The sequence below is a fragment of the Trichechus manatus genome, unplaced genomic scaffold (genome assembly GCF_000243295.1).
Source record: "Trichechus manatus latirostris isolate Lorelei unplaced genomic scaffold, TriManLat1.0 scaffold00020, whole genome shotgun sequence".
NCBI classification, from domain to species: domain Eukaryota; kingdom Metazoa; phylum Chordata; class Mammalia; order Sirenia; family Trichechidae; genus Trichechus; species Trichechus manatus.
Window position 1 is genome coordinate 3,291,120 of NW_004443956.1, and position 20,507 is coordinate 3,311,626.

Below are 20,507 nucleotides of genomic sequence, written 5' to 3' on the forward strand. Positions count from 1 at the left end.
GCGCGCGGGCACTGCGGGCGCACAACGGCGCGTTGCAGGCCCGCCTGGGCGCGCTGCACAAGGCGCTCAAGAAGGAGGCGCTGCGCGCAGGCAAGCGCGAGAAATCGCTCGTCGCGCAGCTGGCCGCAGCGCAGCTCGAGTTGCAGATGACGGCGTTGCGCTACCAGAAGAAGTTCACCGAGTACAGTGCGCGCCTCGACTCGCTCAGCCGTTGCGTGGCCGCGCCGCCCGGCGGCAAGGTAGGCGCCCGCCGTCCGCCCCGACCCCCTGCTAGGCACCCAGGGTCCTGCCTGGTCCTTTGGGGCGCGAGGATGCCAGGAGCATCCCACGAGCATCCCTGCCTCCCTCTTCTTGCCAGCCTTATCACCGGGAGCAGGTCGCTGAACCTAAGCTTGGAACTATAGTCTTTGTAGACTAGACACGCGGTGAAGTATAGATGCGCACCTTCAGGGTTTCCGGAAAAGCGAAAAAGAATCCACTACCAAGTGTAGAATAAGAATTGAGTGCAGCTTCAAAGTCGGAACTGTGTTCAAAGGTTTTCTGCTTAGACCAGTTGGTTGATCTTGAGGAAGTTGCTTAACTTGGTTGGACGGGCATGGTCCCTGCAGACGTGACACACAGGGTGAACTGTATCCATGCACCCTCAGGGATTCTAGAAAGAATAAAGGGAACCCATAGCCATCGTGGTGTGAGTTAAGAAGGATGCCAAAAGAGAGGCCTCTGGAGTAAAAGCTGCATTCTAGCCAACTAGCTGGGTGACCTTGAGCAAGCCTTTTAAATTAATCTCTCTAAAGTTGGAAACTATGGTCCGTAGAGACGTGATGCAGGGTTAATTAAAACACAGCCAGCCTCCCTTTGGAGTATTCATCCAGGGATTCCAGAAGGAGTTAAAGGACCTGCCGCCCAGTATAAAGTGATCAAGAAGAAGTCTACTAGAGTTAGAACTGTTTTCAATCTGAGCTTTCTGTTAAGCAGCCGGGTGACTTTGAGACTTAATCGCCAAGTGCCTCAGCTTCCCCAAATGTAAAATAGTTCATCAGAGTTCAAGGAGTTCAGTGTATGAAAAGGACTTGGCAGTGCGCTTGGCGGAGAGTAAATGCTCAGGTGCTACCTTGCAATTCTTTTTGACATCTCCCTCTGGAGCCACCCCTTGCCCTGGTAGATGGTGGTAATGATAACAGTCACCACTAGCCAGTACTTACTTTGCTCCAGGCACGGTGCTAAGCACTTCCTGGACGTTTCCTTTTTAATCAGGTAACATAGAGTGTGACCAGGGTCATAAAGCTTTTAGGTGCCAGAGGTGGGTTTTGAACCCACGTGTGCCTATCTCTCCAGCCCAAGCTTTTAATCACTATTGTGTTGCCTCCTGGTGTAACCACAAGTACCATTTATTGAGTGTTTACTGTGTGCCAGCAACTGTAGTAAGCACTTTACATGCATTACCCATTTAATCCTTCGAGATGAGGAAACAGGCTCAGGAAGGGTGTATAACTTGTTCAGAATCACACAGTGACTTGCAGCATGGCTGGGATTCAGGTCTACCTCAGGGTGCCCATCCTCAGTACTGTTGACATTTTGGGCCTGTGTTGTGAGGGACTGTCCTGTGCATTGTAGGTGGTTCAGCAGTATCCCTGGTCTCTACTCACTAGATGCCAGTAGCAAGCCCCCCCCCCCAAGTTGTGACAATCAAAAATGCCCTAGACATTGCCAAGTGTCCTCTGGGGGGAAAATCACCCCAATTGAGAACCACTAGTTTCCCAGATTGCAAAGGCCACATTGTCAACAGATGGGTACTTCTGCCTCACTGGGGAGGGGCATGGGCCATGCTGCTGCCACTCTGTGGTTGTCCTGCCCCAGATGGCATGGCTAAGAGGCATACATATTTGTCCAAGAGCCCCCGGGGCTTGAGTCTGCCATGCCTCTCCCGGCGGCCTCCCATCCCCCCACTCCCATACGTGCACACCAGGCCTGCAAGTTTTGTGACTCTCTCCCCTCCTGGCCCCCAGCCTGTCTGTCAGCTGCAGCCTCAGCAGCTGGCCGGCTCTGGGCGAAGGGCAAATATTTACAGCTCCTCTGCTCACCCAGGACTGCACAGGCACTCCAAAGGCGGGTGTGAGGAGGCGAGTCACCGAAACTGAGGGCAAACCTTGGGCTGCAGGGAGGCGGCAGGTTTGGGGCGAAGGAGTTCCCCGTTCATGCTGTCATCTGAACTTCTGCGTAGTTTTAAGCCGTGCTTGTTTATAAATAAGCCATTCACTCCCCCAGAGTTTATACATCATTCATTGTTAAGCTGGTTTATTATTTCTTCTTGCCTTTCTGTTTTCATTCTGGAGTGTTTGGGTAAACTCGTTCTTAGAATCAAAAATGTGATACTTGAGTCAAAACTGTGGATGTTTTTGAAGCTCTGTTGGGTAGGCGGGTAGGGTAATCAAGGGTATTAAGCTAGGGACGAGATGTTGCTTTTTGAACCTACAGAGAAAGTTTTGTTCTGGGACTGGAGCCCTGCTTACGACTTTTTACGGACCTTGGTGCTAGCCTTGAGGCCATCCTAGCTGGGCCTGACGCGAAAGCTGCTGTAAATGGTTTCTCTGGTCTCAGACCCTGGATGGCCTCAGCAGGCGCATTGGGGAGGCTTGCTCTTCTTCCCCGAAGTAACTCTCCATGGCCCTTCGTGTGTCAGCCAGAAAGTCCCATCCCATGGGAAGCTATTTAAGAACTTGTTTATTTCATCGGGCCGACTCTCTGCTCCCACTGGATATTGTTTATTCTCTTCCAAAAGGCAGCAGGATTTATGTCTTGGAAACTCATGTATAACATTTCTTTTTTTGTTTTTTTATAAACCCTAATGTTTACTTCTCTGTTACAAGCTGAAGTAGATAAGAAACACTCAGATGATTTTGATACCAGCTCTTCAAGTCCTAGAACGTGTTCCATAAAATGATCTCCCATTATTTCAGTTATCTCAGGGTTGGTTTGTTTGTTTTTGGGATACCTGCGGAGCGCTTAGGTTTGCCAGCGCTGTACCTACCAGTGAGCGAGATCAGGGCTTCTCAAACCTTAGTATGATGGGAATCACCCGGAGAGCTTGTTCAAACACTGATTCCTGTGTTCTCTGAGGGAGGCGTCCGTGGTGGTACAGATGGTTAATGTGCGCCACCATTAACTAAAAGGTTGGAGGTTCGAGTTCACCCAGAGGCACTTTGGAAGAAAGGCCTGGTGATTTGTTTCTGAAAAGAACAGCCATTGAAAACCCCATGGAGCACAGTTCTACTCTGACACATGGGGTCACGATGAGTCAGACTCGACTCACTGGCAGCTGGTAACTCCCTAGAGATTCTGATCCTGTCTTGCTAGGGCAGGGCCTGAGATTCTGCATTTCAAACAAGTTCCTGGTTGCTGTTGATCCACCTATCCCATTTTGTGTAGCAACTGAACAAGATGAAGCGTTTAAACTGAGATATAGACCCAAACCAAACACGCATTTGTCTCCTCCACACGGTTTTGATTCTACTCATCACCGTCTGAACAGCCTTTCCTAAAAGTTTAAGAAAGGCCAGAGTGAAGTTCTAAAATGCAGACCGCCTAGCAATTAAGAGGATAGGCAGCTGGGACCTAGAGAGGCATTTTTAACTGCTCTAAAGCTGCAGCTGGGCTGCAGCTGACTTGGTGATGCTTCACTTGAGTAAGTTAAGAGTTTTGATTCCAGCCTGTTTCCCACCTGGACTTACCCACCAGATTCTAAGAGCAAAAGCATTCTAGAGCAAAAACTTTTTGCTTTCTGGGAAGGAAAAGTTCTGGACATAACTTTCCTTGGAATTGTTGAGAAACTTCAGTCTTAGACCCTTGATACCTTCTGCTCTGACACCCCCACATCCAGTCTATCACGAAGTCCTGTCAGTTTTACCTCCAGGATACCTTTTGAACCTATCCACTACTCTCCAGCCCCAATGAATGATCACCTTGGTTTAATCCAAGGTTTCTTAAACTTGGCACTTATTGACATTTTGGGCCAGGAAATCTGTGTTTTGGAGGAGAAAGAATGATCTTCTGTGTATTGTAGGATGTTTAGCAGCATCCTTAGACTCTGCCCACTAGATGCCAGTAGCAGCTCCCTAGTCGTGACAATCAAAAATGTCTCCAGGCATTGCCAGAAATCAGCCCTGGTTGAGAACCATGGTCTCAACCACCATCATCTCTTGCCTTGATCACAGCAGCAGCTCCTATCATGTACCTTCTTGTTCCCCTTCAGTCTGTTCTTTACCTAGCAGCAAGAATATCTTAGAAATGTAAGTCCCATATCCTCTCCCCTTTAAACCTTCTGTGCCATCCTGTTTCTCTTGGGTGGCTGTAAGGTCCAGCATGCTCTGGTTCCTGCCAGCCACACCCTGCCTGTATCCCTCTGCTCTTTCTTCTCTCCTCCCAGCCCCACTGGTCTCTGGCAGTTCCAGGAATGTGCTCCTAAGACCCTTGCTGCCTCTGGGCGTTTGTACTTGCTCTTCCCTCTGCCTGGAACAGTCTTTCCAACTGCTCTTCACTAGATAGCCTTTCCGTCCTTCCCATCTCAGCTCACTACCTCCAGGAATCCCTCTCTGACTGACAGTAAACTGGTGCCCTGATTTCATGGCATCTGTCACAGCTATAACTAAATAACTGGTGAGTTGTTTATTGTCTCTCTCCCTGGCAGGGACCGTACACGTCTGTCCTGTTCAGCGCTAGATACGTTGTTTGCATACTTCAGGCTCTTGGTATGTATGTGTTCGGTGGATGAATTAAAAATCCAAAGGACTGTCTTGTCAGCTCTCAACACTCTGCAGATTGCTAACCAAGAGTGGGTTTGTATTAAAAAGCATGAGTTTTTCCGTGACCCCCAAGTTAACAAAATCGTTAAAAATTGTTTCCAGGTTGTTGGCAGGCATTCGTTTTGTTCTACTAGGTCCACCCAGATCAAGTTGTATAAAGCCCCAAATCCCAGAAACAATTTTGACCATTTCAGAACTCCTGGAGATAACTGAATCTAATAGACAGTTGTATTAAAAGGTGTCCAAGCTGTCTAAACACCTTGAAGTGTTTCTATCAGACTGTTCACCATTCTGTATGTTTTCCATTTCTGAAAAGCTTCAGCAAAAAGCCATTTCAGGGTGTATCTCACAGAACAGCCCGGTTCAGCTCAGGGAATTGCAGGCTGCCAGCGACATCCATTTCTTTCTGTGGTTTGTAAAGAAATTAGGACTTGGTTTATGACTATGTTACTCAGTTCCACTGGATTAAATGATTGCACCTGGACAATTTGGAGTGGGGATTCTGTTGTGATTTATCTGTAGTGGTTCTTGTTCAGAAATGATGCTTGCCTGTCTGCAAAAATATTTGATGAGTAAGAATCTATAAGGCCTTGGACAGTAGACCACAGAACTTGAAGTAATACTCACTGAGTTGCACTGGGTGCCACACCCTGTTGGTACTTTCTATACGCATATACATTAGCTTCTCCATCTGCTTTATTGGGTAGACTTTTTTTTTTTTTCTTTTTGTGATGAGAGGGACAGATTATAAAATAGCTAGGTTAAAGCGAGAAGTTAGATAGATTCTAAGAGGTGATTGAACCCAGCATCACCCGACACCAAGCTCATACTCTGTTACCAAAATAAGCAAAGTATGTTCTCCTGAGTCAGTGTCCCCTCTGACGTCTCATACAGGCTTCCTAAGGACAGTTATTACACACACCAAGCACCATATGGGTTGGTGGTTTCGATGCATTATTTTATTTCATCTTCAGAAGGCGCCTGTGATGTAGGTACTGTTACCAGTGAGGCATACCCTCCATATCACAGATGAAAGAACAGAGGCTCTGGAGGTTAAATAACTTGCCCAGCATCCTCCTTTGGCTCGTTTTAGTCTGTCTGATGGTTTGTGGTCCATAGTGAGGAAATGTGTTCATCCCGCGCCCTAATTTCCTTTTTCATAGGTCTGGTGGAGAGCACATTTAAAGGTAAAACAAAACAGATCCTGGCTATAAAAAGGCTTAGACAAAATAATAAAGTGGAAATAAAGTAATGGAGTCCCAGATGAAATGGTGGCTCATCTCTTTAATTTTCATCCTAGTAATTGTAAGAGTGGGTACCAGTAGGAACCAAACAAAATCCTTCCAAAGTATTTGCTGAGTTGAGTTCCTCATATTCTTATATAGCGTGCCAGGCGCTGTGCTAAGCACTGTCAGATAAAAAGGTAAACTTGACCCGCTTTAACCCATGGGATCAAGCAGACATCCGCTTATGCCTTTGGAAACACAAGTCTTGCTCTTCTGTGCTCACTCAAGCTGTTTAGCTGTGGGTTAACATCTGTGCCCCCAATGACTAATGGTGTTCTTTCTAATAAGCCTGTTCCAATAAGGAGGGGAAGTGGTGTAACATAATGATTACTCTTGTAAAGAAAATAACTAACAGATGGACCCATCGTTTTCACCCATTCTGTATGTATATTCACGGGGAGCCTACCCTGTGGAGCAGAGAGGCGGTGCAACCTGTGTGCCAGGGGCCCGGTAGCAGCTGTATCCCTAGAAAGAGGGAGGTGCACTTTGCCCTGATAGTGGGAGATGGGTGTGCAGAGATGAGTCCTGGGCAGAGAAGTCACCCCCAGAATTTCACCAAAAACAGTTTTCAGGGGCCCAGTGTCTTTGCTGCACATGAGTTGGAAGAGGAATGACGTCCCTTCAGCATGTAGGTTAGGGTGGGATCTGGGCCTGAGGTCAGTGGGCAGGTGCCAGGATAGCCTGATGGAGCTGATAGGTTGTGTGTGGTTAGCATCCAGACCCTGGAGTTAACAGTATTGGGGTCCATATCCTCCCTCTGCCCCACTATTGAGGGACTCTGGGGCAGTCATCTCTCCATCTCTAAGCCATAACAGCCTCATCTCTAAAATGGGGATAATAGTATAGCTGCTGATAGGGTTGTCTTTAGGATTAAATGAGATTGTATACATCAGGTACAGAGTAAGACTTAGGCATTTATTGAACATCTGTTATGTGACTTCAGATTATAGACGACACATCTTTGATTTTAGAGCTTGTTCAAATAAATTATTGATGAAACCTGAGAAATTTGAAGTGGTTGTTGTGTAAAAGGAGGAAAGCAATTTTTACTCAAAGATTCACAATTTCATAATGAGGCTTGTAACTGCCTCTGATTGACCTGTTCCCTGGATTTCTATCCTCTGACTTTTTTGGTGGTGGAAGGTTTGAAAGAAGGATACTCAAATCAGCTTCACTGCCTCTGAGTAGCAACTCTGGGATAAAATGTGAAGGAGGAGGTTAAAATTGTGATTAAAATGAGAGTCGCAGGGATCTGTGACTGCATCGTGTGTATTTATATCTGTCCACCAAAAGGAAGGATGTCACCTTGAAGACTAAGGTGCACTTGACCCAAGCCATGGTGTTTTCAGTCACCTCACATCCATGTGAAAGCTGGATGATGAATAAGGGAGACCGAAGAAGAACTGATGCCTTTGAATTATGGTGTTGGCAAAAAATGTTGACTATTCCATGGACTGCCCAAAGGACGAACAAATATGTCTTGGAAGAAGTACAACCAGGATTCTCCTGAGGAGCAAGGATGGTGAGACTACGTCTGACGTACTTTGGACATGTTATCGGGATGGACCAGTGCCTGGAGAAGGACATCATGCTTGGTAAGGTAAACAGTCAGTGACAAAGAGGAAGACTCTCAGTGAGATGGATTGACACAGTGGCTGCGACAGTGGGCTCAAGCATAACAATGATTGTGAGGATGGCGCAGGACTGGGTAGTGTTTCGTTCTGTTGTATGTAGGGTCGCTGTTAGTCAGAACCGACTCTACAACACCTAACAGCAACAACAACGAGAGGCGGGCCAGGCAAAGCTTCTACCTTCCTATAAGCAGACGCTTACAGATTGTACAGCCGAGTAGCCTTTGCTTTCTTTCTGATTTAAGGAAGAAATGCCTCAGGTTGGGTAAATGGATGTTTAAGTTTAAAGACCTCAAACCGTCCATCAATCTATCACCTGGAAATGTTGAGATGCTTTAGGACTTTAAATAAGGTTTTGTTTGTCTGATTTGGAGTTTTTTGCATTTTGCATTGGTGAAGCATTGCTCGTGGATGTTCACCAGAAAAACAGGTGAGCCCAGGACGAAAAATAAGAGATACAAATTTGAAATCAGATGAATAGAAATGGAAACAATATACATTTAGGTAATTCTCAGGTTATTTAAATATAACAGCAGACTGAAATTTATTTTTATTGCCTATGGAAGTACTGAAAATCTCTCATCTCTTATTATTTTTCAATATCTTGTTTGGTTTATAGATGAATATAAAACACGCTGTGAATAGTATTATCCCAGAAAAACTATTTTTTTATTTCTTTTCGCTGGTTTCCCCATGTGCTTTGTCTCTTTTCATGCTCTCTATTCCTGTTTTGGTGACAAGCGCAGGTTTCCAATACTTACGCTGTTTCATCCATTTTCAGTTCATTTTCAAGTATCATCGTAATGCTGTCTTCTGTCTTAGTCTTGAACAGTTTCCTCTTCTGTTCTTCAAAGAATGCCTTGCCTAGAGTTGGAGTTTGAATTATAAGAACGTGTTGGTCCAGGCTGCTTCATCATTAAAAGCATAGCTTGAACTACAATGAGGCCAAGAACATCTGAGTGTAGGGAGTGAAGACATCCCCATTTCCTTAGTAGAGACCTTCTGGCAGCCAGCTCTGCCTCCTGCTCCCTTAGCCCAGCACAGTTTTTGCTTGGAGAGAACCAAACTTAACAACACTTTCTGGTCACTAGGCAACAGACTGAGCTGTTTCCCAGCTGTGTGAGTCTCAGAGAGCTTTGCATAATCTGAAGTTGAAAGGTGTCATGTCACCCCACATTCATAGACGAGCGGTCAGTCAGTTACACTTCTTCCAACCCTCTGGGCAGCGTTCCAGTCTAGCCAGTTCTCGCCTCTGAGTCCCACAGCAAGGATATTCGGGGAACACCTGTCGTTGGATGGAAAGGCGTTTTTAGAGAGAGCCCACATGGACAGTGGCATGGAAGGACGCTGGGAGCCACCACACTGATCAGGAGATGGCACGCATCCAAGCTTCTGAGGCTGTGTTGCTTGGAGCAAAACAGTAATAGAGTAATATTAAAAGGAAAAGGGACTTTGCCCACAGAAGACAGTTCACATTCTTGGACGTTTATTATAAACAACTAACATAGGTGTTTTTTAACAATCAAAGTACATTGTATTTTTGCTTTTTCATTGTGACTTTTTTCCCTCTAAAATGTTTGTCTAGTTAGGCCTTGAGATGAAGATTGGACAGATAATGTTTCAGGTAATTTTAACACTGATCTAGTAGTTAAGTGTTCCCATGTGACGACAAAGACTAATTTAAACAAAATCAACCACGTTGTTGTTGTTAGCTGCTTTTGACTCATGGCAACCCCATGCACAATCGAACAGAACACTGCCCAGTCCTGCAGCACCCCCCGATTGGTTGAGGATCGGACAGTTGTGTTCCATAAGGTTTTCATTGGCTAATTTTTAGAAGTAGATCGCCAGGACTTTCTTCCTGGTCTAAGTCTGGAAGCTTCACTGCAGCCTGTTCAGCATCATAGCAGAACAGAAACCTCCACTGACGAATGGGTGGTGGCTGCACATGAGGTGCATTTGCTGGGAATTGAACTCGGGTCTCCCTCATGGAAGGCAAGAATTCTACCACCGAACCACCAATACCCGCCAAATCAACTGTATGTTCCTAAAAATTGAGCTTCTGTTTCTGCCTGTCACTCAGGGGCTTTGGATGGCTCATGTCATTGTTTAGGTCCTGATGCCCATGTCCCGTTTACCCCAGGTTAACATATCTATGCCCTTTTCAATCTTAAAGACCTCAGGGTCTCCCAAGTTGCCTCTGCATTGCACTATACCCTTGAATTGGGTTCTGGGGTTGAAGCTGGGGTGCTGAGGTTGTGGTTGGAGCTTCTTGTCCAGACCCAAGGAGGCAGTTGATGTCATTGGAGTCCAGAATATGACTGGAGCCTGCCTTCTCCACCAGACTCTTGGTGAGGGCTCCTCAGTCTCTGGAGTCCTGGCTACTGAAGGGAGGAGGCACTTGCCATCTGGAAGGAGTAGTAGAAAAGGTGACAGCTGTAGGAAGAGCTGTCATGGAGGTGTCCTCTCACCTCCATTTTTGTTGTTTTTGTTGTTCTTTTTACTTTATTCTCCACTTTATTTCCCAACCCACTAAGACCCACTGGTCTGGTAGAACTTAGACAAGTCTGTAGTGTCTCAGCAATTCCCAAGTACCCCAGCTCTCTTCTACCTCCAAGTCCATATCCAGGTCTACCATGTCTTAGACTTAATCTTTCTCCTAACCTGCTGTGAGCCAAGATCTGTTTTCCTGTCTCTCTTGTACTATAGCCATCTCCTTCCATGTCTGGTCAGGCCGTATGTCCGATTTCCCCTTCCTGCGCTCCACAGCCCATGTGGTCATTATCATTTGCCTGTCCCATCAAGGCTCACCTGAAGGTCCAGGCTGAGCTGCTGTCATTGTCTCTTCAATCTGTCTCTTCCCACCGCCTCCGGAATAAAGTGTGTTCACTGGGCATTTATTCCAGCAGTCTCCTACAATGTACCAGTGTTGGAAAAATGAGACAATACCTGGAAGTACCCTCCATCCCTGGTCAGACGTGATGATTATATAATTATCTTTATCTACTTCAGCCCCTCGCTCTTGCAAACTTGATTTTGATGAACTAATTTAGGATTAGACATTGTCTGTCACTTGGCTTTTGTTTGTTGTTGTTAGTTGTTGGAGAGGAGGCTCCAACTCATGGCGACCCTATGTACAACAGAATGAAACATTGCCTGGTCTTGTGCCATTTTCACTATCACTGGTATGCTTGAGTCCATTGTTGCGGCTACTGTGTATTTTCAGTGCCTCCAGGGAGTCCCTGGGTGGTGCAGATGGTTAAGTACTGGATTACTAACTGAAAGATTGGTAGTTCAAACCCAGCCAGAGGTACCTCAGAAGTAAGGTTTGAGGATCTGCTTCTGAAACATTACAGCCATGAAAACTCAATGGAGCAGTTCTACTCTGCACACATGGGTCAGAATCTACCTGATGGCAACTTACAACAACCCAACCTAAGGCACTCATCTTTCAGCTCTATGTAAGACAATATTGTATGATCCATAGGGTTTTCATTGGCTCATTTTTGGGAGAGGATCACCAGTCCTTTCTCCCTAGTCTATCTTAGTCAGGAAACTCTACTGAAACCTGCTCACCATGGGTAACCCTGCTGGTATTTGAAATATTGATGGCATAGCTTCCAGCATCATAACAACACACAACCCACCACAGTACAGACAAACTGATGGATGGTGGTTGGCTTTTGTAGAAGATTAATTTATGGGGTAAAAAAGCTCAGTGCTGAGCTGAGCTAGTTTTAGTGGGTCCCAGACTTGGCCATGATCATGTTTTGAGCACTTAATTATTGGCGAGGCACAGTACTGAGGCACTTTACAAGTATTATCTATCTCATTCATGCCTCAGAGTAACCCTGTAAGGTGAGAAGAAACTGTTGTTATCCCCATTCTGTGGATGAGAAAACTCACCTCAGTTTTGACTCTAGCATCCAAGATTTTTTAGTGTTCTGTTTGGGGGATAATAGATATGCTTACGATACTCTTTGGGGTAAAATAGATACTCTTAATCTTTGCAAATATGCATTCAAAAGCTGGACAATGAATAAGGAAGGCCAAAGAAGAATTGGTGCCTTTGAACTAATGGTGTTGGCAAAGAATGTTGAATATACCATGGGCTGCCAGAAGAACAAACTAATCTGTCTTGGAAGAAGTATAGCCGGAATGCCCCTTAGAAGCAGGGATGGTGAGACTTCATCTCATGTACTTTGCGCATGTAATTAGGAGGGATCAGTCCCTGGAGAAGGACGTCATGCTTGGTAAAGTAGAGGGTCAGCAAAAAAGAGGAAGACCCTCAACGAGATGGATTGACACAGTGCCTGCAGCAATGGGCTCAAGCATAACAACAATTGTGAGGATGGCGCAGAACCGGGCAGAGTTTCATTCTGTTGTACATAGGGTCACCGTGAATCGGAACTGACTCAATGGCATCTAACAACAACAACAGTCTTTGCAACCATTATTTTCATAGTGGAAAAAAAAAAGCATTGCTTAAATAGATTAAAAAGCTATTCTACTCTTGCATGACATTTTAATGTGAAAGTTTAGTCTCTTCAGGCACAGGGTTGCGTGAGAAGAGGGTGCCCGTGAACCTGAATTCAAATCCTGGCTCTCCCACTTCACAGCTGGCTGATCTTGAGCAAGGGTATGAACTTTCTGCATCTCAGTTTGTATAATGCCTGCTTCAGAGGTGAATTTGTACAGGTTAATTGAGATGCTTATGTGAAGTGCTTGACACAGTGTGACAAGTGGAGGTAGAACCCTTTCTCCCCTTTGGTTTCCTATGTCAGACTGTTTCATAGGGTGAGTTACGGGTAAACTACCCAACGAGACCAATGTTGGTTAATTTTTTTTTTTTTTTTTAGTTCAAAGATACCACTGTTGACACAATGTTTGCAAAGAGTTTGGAAAGCAGCATTGATAAGAGCCTCTGCTCTTATCTCATTTATCCATCTCTTCAACTGGTGTAATACAATTTAGTGAGAGTCATTTAAATGCCCTCTCTCCTGAAGCATTTTGAGCCCAGAACAGGTTAAATGGTGAAGCGGAGCTTAATGTTAACATGTTGAGCTTGTTGTGTGAAGTTTAGTGTTTAAATTCTCTATTACAGTTTTTTCTGAAAAGTTAGAACACTAACTTAGTTAAGGTTGTTGCCGGCGGGAAGGGCAGAGGAAAGGAAAAAAGGAAACGAAGTTGAGAGTGTCAGAGAATAGAAAATGAGCTGTGGTAATTAGGTGGTAATTAGGGGGCGAAGTGAAAGGGATTCAGTCTAGACAGAGCTGGTCTCTTGTCTTCTTTTATCCTCACCCCAGCTTCCTGTGTTGAGTCTTCCACATGTGGATTCACTATTGTAATCCTAAAATAGGCAATGTCACCTAAAGCCTTGAGTGCTCACCCCTCCTGGACAGTTACTAGCTCAGTTACTAATTCAAGATGCTTGTAGAGACTGAGAACACCCCTTCTTCATTCTCAGTGACTGGGTCTGACAGGGAGGCACAGAAGGTCCACTTCATTGTTCCAAAACTTTCTTTGCAAACTGCTGTTCAGCTGAGGAATGTTATGTTTCAAGCATTGTCTCACTTGTTCCTTGAGCGAGATCTCTGAGACCAGAGCTGCATTTAAGTTTCTTGGACTTCTCAGATATTGGGTCTCTTTGAGATAAACAGTTCAGTAAAACAGTTTGGGATTTTGTTCTGACACTGGTCTTCTGGAAATGAGTTCCTTCTTGGAAATTCAGCAGTTGAATCATTTTGGGTGGGACCTAAGATGCTGAAAGCCTACGTGGAATTCTTTTCTATGTTCCACACTGAAAATGAGTAGTATGGAAGAGTAATTACAGCCCGGGTTGAAGAGCATGGGTTCCCAGCTCCACCTTTTACTAGCTCTTTGAATTCAGAGAAGTTTCTTAATCACTGTGAGTTTTTCCACCTGTATCAGGAGGCTCGTTAATAAGGCCAATTTATAAGATTTGTTGGATGAGTAAATGAAATAAAGCACTTAAATGCTCAGTATAATTTCTGGTACACAGTCATCAGCAAACATTAGCAGTTATCCTTGTTAATGTAATACATTGTAATACAGTGTAACACAATGTCTTCTTTTTTTTTCAGATTTTTTGTTTTGTTTAGCATGTTTATCATACAGTAGATTTAAAACTAGTCTTTTTAATCCTTTGTGCATTCTTCTTTGTGCATCATTTGAGAATGTCAAGCTAAAGCCATCTGCCTTGGATTACTGGGTGACTGTTGCAGTGTCCATCACTGATTAGTTATGAAAACCAGACATGTAAGATAACTTGCTCAAATTCCTGTGTATTTCTAACATTTCACCCTCTAAGAGAGCCAAGAGGAGCCCTGGTGGCGCAGTGGTTAAAGCACTCAGCTGCGAACCAGGAGGTTGATGGTTTAAACCCACCAGCCGCTCTAAAGGAGAAAGATATGGTAGTCTGCTTTCATAAAGATTACAGCCTTGGAAACCCTATGAGGCAGTTCTCCTCTGTCCTCTAGGGTCACTGGGAGTTGGAATCGATGGCAAGGGGTCTTAGAGTTTTTTAAGATAGTGAAGCAAGAAATGGACTTCCCAAGATTTTCAGCTTCCAAGGCAGAAAGGTATATACTGTTTCAGTTTCAGAATCATTATGTTTCCATCTCAGAACCATGAAGTTGATCTGAATTTTCATTCTGTTGCAGCGATGAAAGTTACTGCCTGTTAACTTGCTTGGGCCCAGATTAGTTGGTTGTCAAGATTGATAGCATTGATAGATGCCTCCAGTGATGGTCCTGATAACTGGCACATAAAAAATATCAATAAAATGGGCTGTCATTAAAGAGGTTCTGCTGCTTTTTATTAGGTACCACAGCTTGATAGAGGTAATTGCTTCTCTTTTGTATTAAAATACTTCATTTTATATATGGAGTAAGTGACCCTTAAGAAATGGATGTTTTGTTGTGTTGTTCCTGTAGGACACCCAGTTCTTTCTTCAAAAATTAAATATCTTTTTCTGTTGATAAGTTGTCGTTTTTGTTTTTTGCAGAATTTTAGTAATTTATACTTAGGCTGACCTGAAATTTTTGAAAATATTCCAAATTCTGTTGTAGACTAACGCTGAGAAAGAGCCGTGGTTACCAAGAGCTTTAAGCCTGGAGATAATTTCTATACGGTGAAGCCCGTTAGTCTTTTTTTTTTTTAATTTATTTTATTGTGGTTAAATATATATAACACAAAAGTTCCCATTGTAACCATTTTTATGGGTACATTTCAGTGACATTAATTACATTCACCATGTTGTGCAGCTATCACCACTGTTTCCAAAAGTTTTTCCACACATCAAACAGAAACTCAGTACCTCTTAAACAATAACTCTCATTTCCCTCTCACCCCAGCCACTGGTAACCACTAATAAACGCTTGTCTCTATACGTTTGCCTATTCTAGATATTTCATGTAAGTGGGATCCTGTAATATTTGTCCTTTTTGTGCCTGACTTATTTTACTTCGCATACTGTTTTCAGGTTTCATCACTGTCATAGCACATATCAGAACTTCGTTTCTCTGTATGGCTGAATAATATTCCATTGTATGAAACCCTGGTGGCGTAGGGGTTAAGAGCTATAGCTGCTAACCAAAAGGTCGACAGTTCAAATCTACCAGGCGCTCCTTGGAAACCGTATGGGGCAGTTCTATTCTGTCTTGTAGGTTCGCTATGTTTTTTTTGGTATGAATATACATTTGGTTTATCCACTCATCTGTTGTGGACACCTAGATTGTTTCCACTTTTGGGCTATTGTGAATAATGCTGTAATGAACCTTGTTGTACAAGTATCTGTTTGCGTCCCTGCTTTCAGATCTTTTGAGTGTATACCTATGAGTGGAATTGCTGGGCCAAGGGAGCCCTGGTGGCCCAACTGTTAGGTACTCAGCTGCTAACCGAAAGGTTGGTGGTTTGAACCCACCTAGTGGCTCTGTGGGAGAAACACCTGGTGATCTGCTTCTGTAAAGATTACAGCCAAGAAAATCCTATGGGTAGTTCTACTCTGTCACATGGTGTCCCTGTGAGTTGGGATTGACTTGATGGCACCTGACAACAACAACATGGTAATTCTGTGTTTAACTTTTTGAGGAATTGCCAAACTCTTCCACAGCTGCTGCACCGTTTTATTTATTTTATTATTTTTTTGTGGGCTTTTAAAATTTTTTTTTATTTTATTGTTGTACTTTTAGTGAAAGTTTACAATTCAAGTTAGTCTCTCATGCAAAAATGTATACATACATTATTATGTGACCTTAATTGCTCTTCCTATACTGTGACAGCACCTTCCTCCTTTCCACCCCTGATTTCTGGTGTCCATTCAGGCAGCTCCTGACCCTCTCTGCCTTCTCATCTCACCTCGGGACAGGAGCTGCCCATTTAGTCTCATGTATCTACTTGAGCTAAGAAGCACACTCCTCACGAGTATCATTTTATGTCCCGTAGTGCAGTCTAATCTTCGTCTGAAGAGGTGTCCTCGGGAATGGTTTTATTGCTGGATTGTCAGAAAGTCTGGGGACCATGCTTTCTGGGGTTCCTCCAGTCTCAGACCATTAAGTCTGGTCTTTTTTACTAGAATTTGAGTTCTGCACCCCACTTTTCTCCTGCTCCACCAGGGACTCTCTGTTCTGTTGCCTGTCAGGGTGGTCGTTGGTAGCCGGGCACCATCTAGTTCTTCTGGTCTCAGGCTGATGCAGTCTCTGGTCTTTGGGGCCCTTTCTGTCTCTTGGGCTAATACTTTCCTTTTCCTTGTGTCCTTGGTGTTCTTCATTCTACTTTACTCCAGGTGGTTAGGACCAATTGATGCATCTTAGATGGCCACTTGTAAGCTTTTAAGACCCCAGATTCCACTCACCAAAGAAGGATGCAGAAAATTTTCTTAATAAACTTTGTTAGGCCAGTTGACCTAGGTGTCCGCTGATAGCATGGTCTCTAGACCTCCACCACTGCTACTCTGTCCCTTCAAGTATTTGGTTTTATTCAGGAAACTTCTTAGCTTTGGTTTAGTCCAGTTGTGCTGACTTCCCCTGTGGTGTGTGTCTTCCTTCCCTTCACCTAAGATAATGCTTGTCTACTATCTAGTTAGTGAATAACCCCCTCCCTCCCTCCCCACCCTTGTAACCATCAAAGAATGTTTTCTTCTGTGTTTTAACCTTTTCTTGAATTCTTATAATAGTGGTCTTATATTTGTCCTTTTGGGACTGACTAAATTCACTCAGCATAATGCCTTCCTGATTCCTCCGTGTTATATTTCACAGACTCACCATTGTTCTTTATCGTTGCATAGTATTCCATTGTGTGAATATACCATAATTTGTTTATCCATTTGTCCATTGATGGGCACCTAGGTTGTTTCCATCTTTTTGCTATCGTGAACAGTACTGCACCGTTTTAAATTCCCACCAGCAATGGCCAAGGATTCCAGTTTTTCCACATCTTTACATCTTTTCTGTTTTTGTTTTTTTCTGGTAATAGCCATCCTAGTGGATGTGAAGTAGTATCTCATTGTAGTTTTGATTTACATTTCCCTAATGACTAATGACGTTGAGCATCTTTTCATGTGCTTATTTGTATATCTTCTTTGAAGAAATGTCTATTCTAGTCCTTTGCCTATTTTTAAATTGAGTTTTCTGTCTTTTTGTTGTTAAACCATTAGTCTTTAATTTTGAGGGGTGGGGCAGAGAGGGCTCTGTTGGGTACAGTTCTCCTGGCCAAATATGAGTTATGCATTGACAACTACAGCAATAAATAAAGCAGTGCTCCAGAAAAAAATCACTGGGCATTACAGATCAGAAACAGTGGTTTTCTTTGCCAGTATGGACATGTCAAAGATAGTAGCATTCATGCCATTCAAATGGTGTTACTCATTTTTTCCAGAAAAAAGTAGACGACAAAAATTTTATCAGTGAGCAGTAAATTAGAATAAAATCTCTTCTGTCATAAGCTGCCGTTTTGCACAGTTCAAAATACCATGTTTATGTTTCAGCAGAAAATGTGAGCAAAGCAAATGCAAGTTTATGATCAGTACACATGAAGTATAATTGGAAACATTTCAAAGGTCTATCAGAGAGTTTAAAGTTTATGTCGAAGAATATTAAGTAGCTGTTTGCACATAAGGTTAAGTCTATTTTTATTTGGCTGGCTGTTACTTGGGCAGGTCCTTTGAGGTGCCCTCGTATCCCTGTCCTTTTGCCTGTCAAGCATTGTGCCAGTGTGACCTGTCTGGGTGACTTCTGCTTGTTTGATTTAAGGAGGTTCTCATCTACCAGCCTTAAACAGAGTGTCTTCTGTTTAGCAGCTCTGCATTTAATATGAACTGGACAGTAATTACTTTGTGAAAACCCCTCCTCCATTTCAGTAAGATTCAGGAGTTTCTGTCTCTCCCCGCCCCCATGTTTGTGTCTGACTTTTCCAGTGCAGCTCTCCCCCCCAAGTCCCCAGACACGGATGACTATTGATGGGCTGTGCACGGGCTCACACTTCCGAGAGGACTGCTCTTTGAAACTTTCGTGACGTGACATGAATGCTGCTGTTGAGAATGGTTGTGAAACGAACAGAAAGTAGCCGTCTAGACAGCCAGCACATGGTGGACTGCTCAAAAGAAAGATGCATTTGCAGACCAAGGAGTCAACAATAAGAAATGTCCATCAGGCGTGTCTGGACATCTCCAGACATTTTTATGTGGTCATTCTAGGGTTAGACAGCACCTAGCAATGTTTGTAACCTCCTAAACACAGGACGAAGTTTCAGCTGGGGCTCCAAAAAGGTCCCTTAGCTATATTTCCCAAGAGACATTGGCTTTTTAATGATCAGCTCCAGTAGCCCACAAGTCCAGTTAGATAGAGAGAAAATTCTCATCAATATTTTCCTGTTTGTAAATAAAATTTTGAACTCATTTGTTCCTTGCAGGGTGAAGAAACCAAAAGCCTGACTCTTGTCCTGCACCGAGACTCTGGCTCCCTGGGATTCAATATTATTGGTGGTCGGCCCTGTGTGGTATGTTAACTGCTAAAATGTTTTTCACCTTTCCCTGGTGTAACAGACAGAGGAGTTTGGAGGAGGAAGAGTGGAACCCTTGCTTACTTTGTTCTGTTCTTTGTAATTAGAGATTTCATTGCGTCTCTAACATCCTGACACCCAAGGGTTTATTTAGTTATGATCTCCTAGAATAGTATGGTCCTAGGAATGCAACAGCTAATCCAAACTGTTTGTCTTTTAGGATGCATTTCTCATTGTGTAGCAGTTGGGCTGAATGAAGTTGTGTGTGATGTGTACAGTTGGAACTGAGTAACCAGCCACCTTCCTAAGCTGGGCTGGAGTGTGAGTGACCACACTGGAAGTCTGGTTTTCTAAGTTGTGTTCTGTCAATGCTTCATAAGTCAGGGACAGATTCCCTACTTTGTACACTATTGCATCCCTTTTTCCTCTTTCCTCCCCCTGTAGCTCTTTGGGTACCCCATTCATCATTAGCACCTCCTCTACAAAGAAGAGGCCAAATGCAAATCTGTCAGCTTAACTGCGAGGAAAATGTTTGCCAAAGGGCTCTGGGGAGGTAGCAAAAGGTGGTTCCAGGATCTCACCTTTGAAAAGGAATTGCCTCAATGTATAATCTTTTGCTCCTTTCTTCTGCTGATCATTTCCTAGTTTATTAGCTTCAAAGGAAAATAGTCAAGGGAAAGGGAAGGAAAATCAGATTCATTCATTTAACAAACGAGTATTGAGCGTCTACTGTTTAATAAGGGCTGGGAGACACAGTGGAGGCCAGGAAGACAGGATAGCTGTGGTCATTCAGTTATGTCCTGGTTGGAACATCAGTCAAGAACCAGGTAAATACAATGATTACACACTGGAGGGAAGAAATTACACAAGGGAGAAAAGAAACGGGAGGATGGCGTATGATGGATTCCGAGGAGCAAGGAACATCATTGGCTAGGGTGTTGGGAAAGGGAGGAGGGGCTCTTGAGCTGCACCCTAGAGGGTGAGAAGATGCCAGCCTTCCAGCTATGGACAGTGTTTGCCCCACCCTCATGGAGCTCACAGTCCAGATGGGGAGACTAATGACTTAGGAAAAGATGACATTGCAGTCATTGATATACTCTGTGCCTGGGTCATGCTAAAAAATGTCTTGGCCAGCGAACCCTGGGGAAAGAGGCATCCTGGGGAGAGACTATTGGTGCTGAGTTCTGAAGGATGAGTTGTTTGCTAGGTCAGAAGTTTAAGTACACACACACACACACACACACACACACGCGCACGCACGCACGCACGCGCACACACGTACATACGTACGTATGTATGTATGTGTATATATATACACATAGTGAACTGTGAGAACTGCAACTTGATGGGACTGCCTTGTTTTTCCAGGTCTCTCAGTTTTCTGCCTTTGACAGGGTGCAGTCTTACCACTTTTCTCTCCCTCTATTAATGGAAAATATTTGAATTTTCCTTCTCTGACAGGTTTCCACCTTCTACAGGTTCTGGCTTTCACAGGTTTTACTGTATATATAATATATTTAACTGAACACTCTCAACGGTTAAAAAAAATGAACACATTTGGTTGTATATAAAAATACACTACTGAACTAATACATCACATGCCTTAGAAAAGTTACAGGTAACATTTTAAATGATGGAGATGGAAGTATGACTATAAATGGAATTTATAATACTTTCTTCCATCGTTCCAATGTGTTGTGTCACACAGACCCGTCTGTGAAGCCCTCTGAGCTAGAAGAAAGTGGAGGGGCTGAGACAGCTCATGCAGGTCT

At 43.8% G+C, this 20,507-nt stretch overlaps 1 protein-coding gene across 1 annotated transcript in view; it reads left to right on the top strand.

Moving 5' to 3' along the window:
• Positions 1-20,507, top strand: part of PDZRN3 (PDZ domain containing ring finger 3) — a 276,873-nt gene that overhangs the window by 480 nt on the left and 255,886 nt on the right. Inside the window, 2 exon segments of the mRNA XM_023727916.1 lie at positions 1-239; positions 18,646-18,732. The exon segment at positions 1-239 is cut by the window's left edge and continues 102 nt beyond it. Of these exon segments, the coding sequence (XP_023583684.1) occupies positions 1-239; positions 18,646-18,732 (326 nt within the window).